We start from the raw sequence: 9,929 nt of genomic DNA on the forward strand, positions 1-9,929 counted from the left end.
GCTTTACACAGGGAGCCAGCTGAGCTATGCAAATTCCACTGTAATTTGCTACAGAATAATTTCCCTAAGCAGGCAGTGCCAACTTGTGCTGTTGCCTTTCCTACTGCCCTTAATCCAGCATTGCCATCTTGAGGTGAAATCCGAAATGGCAAGACACCTAAGAGAAACTTTTAAATTAGTAAATCAGATTCTCATTGTCATGTGTCTCTCCGAAAATACTTGCCATTGATAGTTTTATTTGCACGATACTTGTACTTTATGCTAGTTTATCTATTTTTTCTCCTTATTTTGATTTTCAAGTAAAGCTTTGTGTATAARCACAGTGTAGTAAACATAGGTAACAGTAGCTCCTATTTCTTACTGCCTATCTTTTAACCTGAATTCCAAACAGTTGAGGACTTTTTTAAAGTTCTGTGTCTGAGAGTTCAAGGATTAGCATTTAATCACAGTTTAGCCATGAATCCTCATAATCTCAGATAAATATAGTTTAGTCTTTTTAGTTACTCATTTTCCCCCTCCTAAATGAAGCAGAGATTGATCACAGCTTTGTGTGAATAATGCCACTGCTGTGGAGCAAAGGTCCTGTCTAATCTGAACACACCACACCCCTCACAGCCCCAAATGGGCTCTTGGTTGTTTGTAGGACAATTTACATTTACTGMTGAGACCAGGGAAGTCAGATGTGTGCAGGAAAAGAGGGAATTAGAGCCACCCTATCCCACCCTGCCTTTCCAAAAGCTTTTTCTAAGGSTTTTGGAGTGGGTATAGCATCAAATAAAACTCTGAGGCTCTTTGTGATTCTTTTTTTTCCTTTTCCCCTCAGTATTTGGAAACRGTGACCTCTCGACAAAGTGATATTCAGAGGTTTATTGCTGAGGGCTGCAGAGAAGCTCTCCTTGAAGAGAAAAGAAGGTTCTGTTTCCTGGTGGACAAGCACTGCAGCTTTACCCAGCACATGCACTTCTACCACGTTCAGGTCAGTGGGTGAGCCCAAACAGCAGTGAAACTCGTGGCATTCAGTCACACAGGAGATGCTGAGCATTTCCTGCAGCGTGCAGACCAGACTGCCACAAACAGCTGAGGAATGTGCCCGATGAGTGTGGTGATTAATTCACAGAAAATGTTTACAATCCACCATTCTATGAAATGTATTGTAACAGCAATCAAGGGTTATAAGGGTTATATTACTCTGACTTTTTTAAAATCATGGATTAAGGAAAAAATACATGGACTGATCAGGTTATTTCCAGTATCTGACCTTGCAAAAGACTGTATATTTTTACAACATCTTATTTGTTTCAGAGATATTCCTTAGAAAAATCTTAGAAAACGCTTCCATTTTGCTGCTGCAAACATTTTGGTGTAATGAAAGTTAACCAGTAGGTTTGTGCAAGTTTATGAAAAAGCCTGTTTTTGACAAGAATCTTTTAACTYGGATGCAGTGTGCAGACTTCCTAAAAACGAAGCTGCCTGGCTGGGAGGAGATCTGTAGTGATGCCACCAAAGTGCCTGAAAAAGTCAGAATGATGATYGATGAAATCCGGACCCCCGGCTCCACGCCGGTGTCGGGAACGCCGCAGCCCTCGCCCATGGTGAAGAGAAACACCCTGGTATGTGGTTCCTCGTGCTGTGGGCTCTGGGCTGGGTGTGGAGTTGTACTCAGAGTGTATAACAGCTGGAATATGCTGGGATTGGCTATGGAAGCAAAACCATTAAACACTGCTGTGGGGAAAATAAAGAGAAGGGAGCAGCACTTGGCCAAAGCTCAGCTCTCTGGGTGCCCAGGGCTTCTCCTGCAGAGCTCAGCCTCAGGGCTGCTTTTATTCCAACCATTGCATTTCCTGCATCCTTTTGTGTAAGTAATAATAATTACGTACTCAGTAATTCAACACAAACTTGTTTTTTATTTTCTTGCCTTCTTCCCTTCATAATTATTAGCTTATTGGAGTACAGGTGAAATTCTCATTTCTTCTGATTTGGATGTTGTGCCATCATTAGTTGTTGAATTTCTAAATGATTGTAGTAAATTTCTAAACCAGAAAWATCTGGAGATCATCATGCTATTTGCAGGAAAAAGGCTATTGTAACCTTCCCACCAAGTAGTTACCAAGCCTTTTAGAAAGCCTSTATCAGCAATTCCATAGGAATGTGTGGGCTTTGTGTATCCAATGTGTATCATTGAGGAATATTGAAGCACTGCTCTCTAGAATCTAATCTTGCAGAAACATTACTGCTGTCTCCTCAGTATTGTGGTATTTTGTKTTTGTGACTCCAGATTGGAAATGATTTTTATCCTCACCAAGAAAATGCATCCAAAGTGCCCCCGGCTCCCACGGGCAAGGCCTACACGAGCCCACTCGTGGATATGTTCAACAACCCTGCAGCAGCTCCCAAAGCACCTTCTGAAAAACTGAACCACTCAGCAGGTGAGTGAGTGTCCCTTCAGTGKGAGTGTGAGTGGCATCCTGCAGGGCTCAGATCACTGCAGGGTTCACAATGRCAGTGATGTGGATTCCAGGATGGACAGAGCAGTAGGAAATCCTTTACAAAGGATTTTACCTGACAGGGGAGAAGTGTGTTAGAAGAGAATTGTTGCAGTACAATGCAGGCCAGGACAGGTGGTTTCTATTTTAATCACTTTCTGCATGTCATAATTAACCCAATGCTCTCATGGCTCCCAGTGTAGCAGCAGAAGAGATTCCATCATTTTGAAAAGGACACATCTGAGTGTTTCAGTGCACACAAACAAACATAAACTCTCTGATAGCATCACTCTGGTTTTCTTTAGGGACAGGCAGCAGCAAGGGAAGAATGCACATGAAACAAAATGAACAGTCTTGTAGTTCTTTCCTGAAATTTAAAATCCTAATAAGATTTGCTTCCCAAATCTCTAGTATCTTGACTTTTTAATTTCTCTGATATAGGAAAGAACCAGGCCTAGATCACAGCATAAGAACTGCAGAACTCTTTGATGTGTAATAGCAATTCCACATTTCTTCCTTAAAAATACATTTACAATATATTGTACTAGTCAAATAACATAGTTTTGACCTCCTTTCTTTTTTTTTCTGATAAATATTTGGTGTCCAGAAAGTGCCAAGTATCTGCAAGTCCCCTCAATGCTAAAGCTGAGTGCTGAGGCACATTTGAAAGTGAAAGCTGGATTTTATACACAGTTCCTTTTTTTTTTTAAATGGAAGATTTTCAAAGACTTTTTACAGCTGTGATTGTTTATTGCTTTTCATGTCAAAAGAGGAAAGAAGTAGCCAGTTAAAACTTGCAGAAGTTTTTATGCCTGTTGGTTTCACTTTRTTAATCTGGGTGTGTGCAGATAAAGGCACAATAAAGGCAGTTTAAGAACTTCATGGTGATAAACACTGGCAGTAAGAGGTGTCTATGTGCAAAGTCTCAGAATTTGATTTGCACTTGAGTTTTCCTTTATTTTTTTTCCTCTGAGATTACAATTCCATTTATTTTYGTGTCTAATTTTTCTTTGGSTTTTTGTTGTTTGGGKTTTTTTTTGACAGAGAATTCAGATGATGCCAGTTTATCACGTTCAACCTCTGTTGCCACGGGACTAAATATAATAAAAAGGCAAAAAGTGAAGACAATCTTCCCACACACTGCTGGGAACAACAAGACATTGCTCAGCTTTGCCCAGGGGGACATCATCACCCTGCTGGTGGCTGAGGAAAAGGATGGCTGGCTTTATGGGGAGCACGACACAACCAGACTGTAAGATAATCAACTTATCACCCACCCTGAATGTGAAATAAAAGTGTGTCTACTCTGATTTTGTCAGCAGACATCAGTAAATGGTTTTCCACATTTTTTACTGGCTGCCACTGACCAGAGACTTGGAGTCTCTCCCTAAGGAAAATCTCTGCACATATTTAGTTTTACACACTAATTTGGTGAAAATTGGTTTCTTCAAAMATTAAATCTGTTTGCTGAGTCTCCTGTTTTATCCACTGTTGTGGATTTTGAAAGTTCTGATTTTATATMATATAATATAAAAACCCTTTTCCATTACAGAAAAGGATGGTTTCCATCATCATACACCAGACCACTGGATGAATCAGCAGAAGAAAAAGCYTTTGCCCCAGTGCCAAGGTAACATTTTCAGTGGCACTTGCAGAAATGCCCAGATCTTCACTAACATTTATTTAAAATGTTATTTTTGTGCTCACGTTGAGGTGCAGTAATGTAAATACTCTAGCAGTGTGTAGGACAGACCCAAGCAGCAGCTTTAGAACAGCTTTAACTCATTCCAGTGACTCCAGGGCACTGTCCCCATTATTCACACACAGCCCCTGGTGCTGAAGAGCAGGGGGAAATGGATTCTGGCATCTCACAGTGGTGTTTGTGCCTTCTGCCTTGCAGCCCTGCCCCAATCCGAAGTGTCAGCTCTGTGAACCTGGTGGAGAAGGGAGAAGTTGTGCTCCCACCCCCCGACTACGTGGGGGCTCTGCAGACAGACAGACGGACAGAGCCTGCCAAGGGGGCTGCAGTGAAATCTGCCCCGGACAGAGCGGAGCAGGGAGGCGTGGTGAGTGCTGACCCCAAATCTGCTCACGGGGACAAACTGAACTGCCCTTTGGGAATTTGTGCTTTACAGAAATAACACTAAGAAATAGAAAAATCAGAAACTGAAAGCTTCGTACACCACATCTTGATTAGTGGTGGAAGAGTCCAAAGGATGACAGTTTGGAAAGGTATTTGTGAAATGGAAAGGTATGAGGAAACAGTGGTTGTCTTGACAGAAAACTCCTCTGCTGTTCCATTAAATGTTGGGTACATGAACAGCATTTCTTACTCGAGGTGTTGGGCATTAGAGGGGTTTTTTGGCTACATGGACAAGCAAAGAAAATGAACTGTGTTTAAAATAACTAACAATAGAAGCATTCACTTAATAATAACCAAAATATAACTTACATAAACAAATATATATATATATATATATATATAAATAAATAATATAGTAAGTTCCAATGCGTCACTCTAGAAAAAAATAGAAAACGTGGGAAAGACACAAGCATGGCATAAATTACATAAATTGAGAGTAACATATTTATTTTAGGCTGTTATCTGCATTTCAGAGGTATGGAGAAATACAGAATTTTAATGAACAGGAGGAAAGGAATTGTATTAGTTTTGTTTCTTGAGTGAATAGAGTGTTTTCAAAGCAAGCACTACTGTAATAAATCACAGACTTGTATCCAGTTCCTAAAAGAAAAGGTTACCTCACTTTACAAATATTAAAAATGCAAAGGAAAGAATGAAAGTTGTTGCCAGATATTTGTGAAGCTCCTCTCAGTTACRGATCTCATCCCATTTCCCTATGAGTCATGTTTTGGGATATCTTCTTTTTTTCCAYATGAATATTCCTATGGAAAAGATCTCCACTTTTTTGGGGAGCCAGAACAGTCTAATATTAGCATATCTATTTGAATCCACATTCAAGTAAGTGGGTTTATTTCTCAGTTATGAACCTTGGGRTGTAGGAAGTGTGTAGTTTGTGCTGTGATGTTGTGTTTCTGGGATGGGTTTCTGTGAGGAATGAAGCTTTTCTGCTGCATTAAATGATGATCAAGAAATACAACCTAAATCTCAGTGTTCAGTCACTTTGAGAATAAGTATCTGGGAACTTCTAAAATTATTCTGAAGATCAGCATCTATATTTTGACACAGTAGTGGTTTTCATTTTTGAATGAAGAAGCCATGAGCCTTTACACAACATCTCCCTGAGCCTGGTGAGAGCTGAGATCACCCTGGCCCTCAGGGGTGATTTTGTCCAAAGCCTTGGAAGGAGCCAGTGCAGCACCCACAGTTCTGTGCCCTGGGACTGACTAAAGAGCTTAAAACAATTCTGGAATTTGTGAAATGGTCTCAGGATCCCTGCACTGTTCTGCTGGGCTCCTTGTTCTCAGGAAGAATCACCTCCAGGGTTGTTTTGGTTTGTGCCATTAGGTCAGGGGCTTTGGGAATAAATTGAAGGCTGAACTGGAAACCCAAGAGGAATGGCAGAGCTCTAATTAGAGCAGTACAGTCACTTGGAGCCAGAATGGAAACTGATAGCTCCTAGGAGTGGAAAACAAGTACATCTTTTYTGATAATCTAGATTTCCGCAGGGAAAGCAAGAATAAAATAAATTAGAAATTCTGGAGTATAAAACAATACCCATTTTTGTTGAGGCACCTCCTGAGTCACAGCAGCGCCTTTTTACTGTGACCCCATCTTAGGGCTGTTGCAAAAAACCAAATGTTTTGTTCCAAAGTCACTATTTTCATTCTTGCAGATTCCTTGCTTATCCTGCTTCCTTGCAAGTCACCAACCCCCAGAGCTCCACAGGCTTTGGAAATAAGCCCAACATTATACTGGGCTGGCTGGTACACTCAGACAGGATTTACATACGTGTAAAACAGTCTGCTCACTGGGCCTCCACTGAGCAGGAAATGATTCAAGGCATCTTATTTTTATTTCAGAATACACAGAAAAAATAGCTCAGGATTTCAAGAAATAAAGATGAGGAGTTGTTCTTGCCAGATAAATTGTTCATGCTGTGCTACACAAGACAATGATACACACAACAATATCAACTGTAAAAAGAGACTCAGCATTGACATGGTTTTGAGGAGGGCTGGTGTTCAGGAAGATGTAATTCAGGCATTTGGTTATTTTTCTTAATTTTAAAGGGTAATTAAGCCTAATTCTAAGGTCTATTTACAGCTGATGTACTTGAGCAATTTCACTGGAATCACAAACCAAGCAGGAGTTAAGAACCTGCTGAATGAGATCTGAAACCCAGTGTGCCGGGAAAGGAAAGCCTGGCAGGCTTTGATTCAGCACTCAAATCTGAAATATTAAAACCAATTTGGCCATACAGAGTAATGACAGGGTCTGTTTCCCTTACAGGACAGCAAGATCACCTGKAGTGTATTTCTATAAATTCATATAAATATGTGTATTTTTTTTTACAGAAACCTGACATGAATGGCATTATAAAACCACCTTTTCTAAGGTAAGATACTTTTACACTAATTGGATTGTGTTGATTTTTGTATTGTTTTATTTTGTCGATTATAAGGGGAAATGTTTATCATAAATTTCTCTGTGACCTTTCCCAGCACTGGTAGAACAATATGGCTAAAATTAGTTGCACTTTCCTCAAGAGTGGCATCAAGAGCAGTACAATACACAGGCCCTTCTCAGAAAACAATGTGTTTCTCCAGTAATTAGTCAGGGACCAGGACTTAAWCCTTTCTTAAACTGTCTTTGAGGGKTAAAAGCAAAAATCTTTGAAGACYGGGAGCTGCTTMAAAAAGTCCAGATGTAACTGGGCATTAACTTCCCACATTTYTGGATCACTGAGAAATGATTCTTCATATGTAACTTGGTTTTAAAATTCAAGTTAAACTAAGAGTTGCACAGAATCCCTTAGTCTCAGAACCATAACTTACTGTTTGATGACAGCTTGGACGAAGAAGCTGAATGAATAAATTTGCAGCTGGATTGCAGCAAACTTTCAAGTAACTTTATGCATTTCTTTTCAGTGGAGAAAACCCTTTTGCAACGGTGAAACTCAGACCCACAGTGACAAATGACAGATCAGCACCRATTATCCGATGAACACGCGTGGGCTTCTTCCTTCTCAACAATTACTGTCCCAACATGTCCTAAAAATTTATTTAAATGTAATTACTGTACAATAGACACATACCAGAATGGAGCTCTGATGTTTTTAAACCTGTAGTTTCTCATGAGGTAATTGCTTTGGGCTAGTGTTTGAGCACTTGGGCTTGATTTTACAGTATGCCTTTTTTTGTAGTAGGAATTATAAAAATACTGGAGATAGTTTGGATACTCKAGTGAATCAGTGGAAGTAATAGCTCACAGATTCTTTGGCATTCACTACTTGGAAGCTGCAATGGTAAGTTCTAGAATATAAGCCTGCATATGCCACCTACTAAAGAAGATAACAGTGATTTTTTTTTTTCCAAAGAGAAAAATGTAACAACTGCCTTATTTCAGAATAGAGAATTGCCTGTATAAATGATTATACGTTATTTTGTGTAAGAAAAATACCTTAGGTTATAAATAAATATTTATCCCTTAAGAACAGACAACTTGTAATGCYTTGCTTAATGTTCACACACAAATTTCAAGTGTCAACAGAAAWTCATTTTCAGCCTAATGTTATACTGTCAACACGTTCTTCCAGGATAATTTTGTCTTTAAATAGTGTTGTCAAGCTTTAGTCTGATAAAAGGTCATCATAAAGYAGTGCCATGATTGTTTCTCAAATGMCAMTATAAAAAGCTGCCTTTCAAGTTCCTCCATTACTGYAGCCTACCCAAAAGGAAAACAACTTAAAGCTGTTTTTTTTTGGTTCAGGAACTGAGCAAAGGCCTGAGTGTTGGCCCAGAGCAGTAGCTGAGTGAAGCAAAATTGAGCTTTTAACTTCAGCCACAGCAGAGCTGAACAGTTTTGTTACCTCAGGCTCACATGTGGCAATGCAGTGGAGCCAGCTTGTCCAAAAGCCTTCTCCTACAGTAATCACCACCTCAGAAATGAGCCTGGGACTGACTCCACATCCCTGCCCAGCTCAGGGAATATTTCCCACCTGCTCTGAAGTCCATTGTGACTGTGTCAGTGATTAATCCTTACTGTAAATCATTGTATTTTACAAATGCCCATTTTTCCTGCAGCATCCTCTGGCTCATTCGTTGAGTGGTGCCTGCTTCTACTACTATAAACTGAATTCAAGTCATGTGAAATGCCTTTCAGTTACTTAATAGCAATAAATAGGTTGTGATCATGTGCTGGCTCCTGTCACCCTGCCTTTGGAGTTCAAGGCCGAGGACAATTTGCCAGAGCMCTGCATAAACATCCACCAGGCCCTGTGAAACACCAGCTTTGCAGARGGCTCACTAAACCTGAGCCYATCTTCTAAAGCACAGGAGAGGCACATCAACGCTGGCTGAGTTTTCAATAATTCAGTGTCAGAATTAAACAATCTGAGATGCACAAACCTTTACTCAGGGCTGAACCAACAGCAGCCCCTGCATGRAGCAAACCATCATCAGAAAAGTTCTGGCAAATACTTACCCTTGGTTGTAGCTAGGATTACAACTCTGCTTCAGCCTCCCTGGTATCAGACATGTCAGTAAAATACTTAATAATCCAGCTGCAAGTTGAGGATTGCAAAAGGAAAAGCAGATTTATTTAGTTTTCAACAGGTGCCACTAAACATGGAAAACAAGTCAGGTTTTCATGTTTTGCAATGCACATGCTCATAAAAGATTAAGTTTAAATTACATGCAAGAGACTAAATTCCTTCACACTTTACAAAACAGGTCTGAAGCAAATAAAATGATTGTACATGACATTTACATTAGAAAGAGAACGCTAACAGTTGTAGCTCCCGAAAGCACGTCCAGGTTCATGCCCTCAGCCAAAAGCTGCCCCACAGTTTGGGCACCTTCTCTGCCTCAGGGCGAGGCAGAACAGAATCCCAATTGGAAAGAATACAATGGCACACAAAACACCGAGACAGGTGAAGGTGTCCTCCAACACGCCAACCCTGCAAAAAGGGAAAACAGACTCAGTCAAGGACACTCACCAGTTTGCCCCCACTCACCACTCAGTGCCTGGCAGTCACAGAAACCACATGATTTTATAGAGCGAGATAAAGCACAAAGTTCTAGCTTTGTTCCTGGTTTCAACTTTCAAAACCTGATATCCCTTTAGAACTGCAGGAGAACCAATTATTGATGTCACCTGGCTCCAGCTGAGTCCCAACTCCACTTTGGCAATGTATCTGTCTGGCTGATCCTGCAGACATTTCTGGTGGTGATGGTGATGCTGAGCAGAGTTSTGTGTCACCATCAGCCCTGCACTGCTGGCCCTGGGGAGCAGTGGGCTCTCAG

General features: G+C 40.5%; 1 protein-coding gene across 1 annotated transcript in view; it reads left to right on the plus strand.

Annotated features, from left to right (window-relative positions):
- BAIAP2L1 (BAR/IMD domain containing adaptor protein 2 like 1) overlaps positions 1 to 8,238 on the plus strand; it is a 29,232-nt gene extending 20,994 nt beyond the window's left edge. The window contains exons 7-14 of the mRNA XM_057383289.1: positions 824 to 976; positions 1,443 to 1,610; positions 2,276 to 2,426; positions 3,528 to 3,735; positions 4,036 to 4,113; positions 4,384 to 4,549; positions 6,981 to 7,021; positions 7,554 to 8,238. Coding sequence (XP_057239272.1) covers positions 824 to 976; positions 1,443 to 1,610; positions 2,276 to 2,426; positions 3,528 to 3,735; positions 4,036 to 4,113; positions 4,384 to 4,549; positions 6,981 to 7,021; positions 7,554 to 7,629 — 1,041 coding nt within the window. The 3' untranslated portion in view covers positions 7,630 to 8,238. The remainder of the gene's footprint in view (positions 1 to 823; positions 977 to 1,442; positions 1,611 to 2,275; positions 2,427 to 3,527; positions 3,736 to 4,035; positions 4,114 to 4,383; positions 4,550 to 6,980; positions 7,022 to 7,553) is intronic.
- Positions 8,239 to 9,929: the final 1,691 nt, after the last annotated feature.

The sequence above is a fragment of the Malurus melanocephalus genome, unplaced genomic scaffold (genome assembly GCF_030028575.1).
Source record: "Malurus melanocephalus ecotype Western Australia unplaced genomic scaffold, MMel_1.1 scaffold_621, whole genome shotgun sequence".
NCBI classification, from domain to species: Eukaryota; Metazoa; Chordata; class Aves; order Passeriformes; family Maluridae; genus Malurus; species Malurus melanocephalus.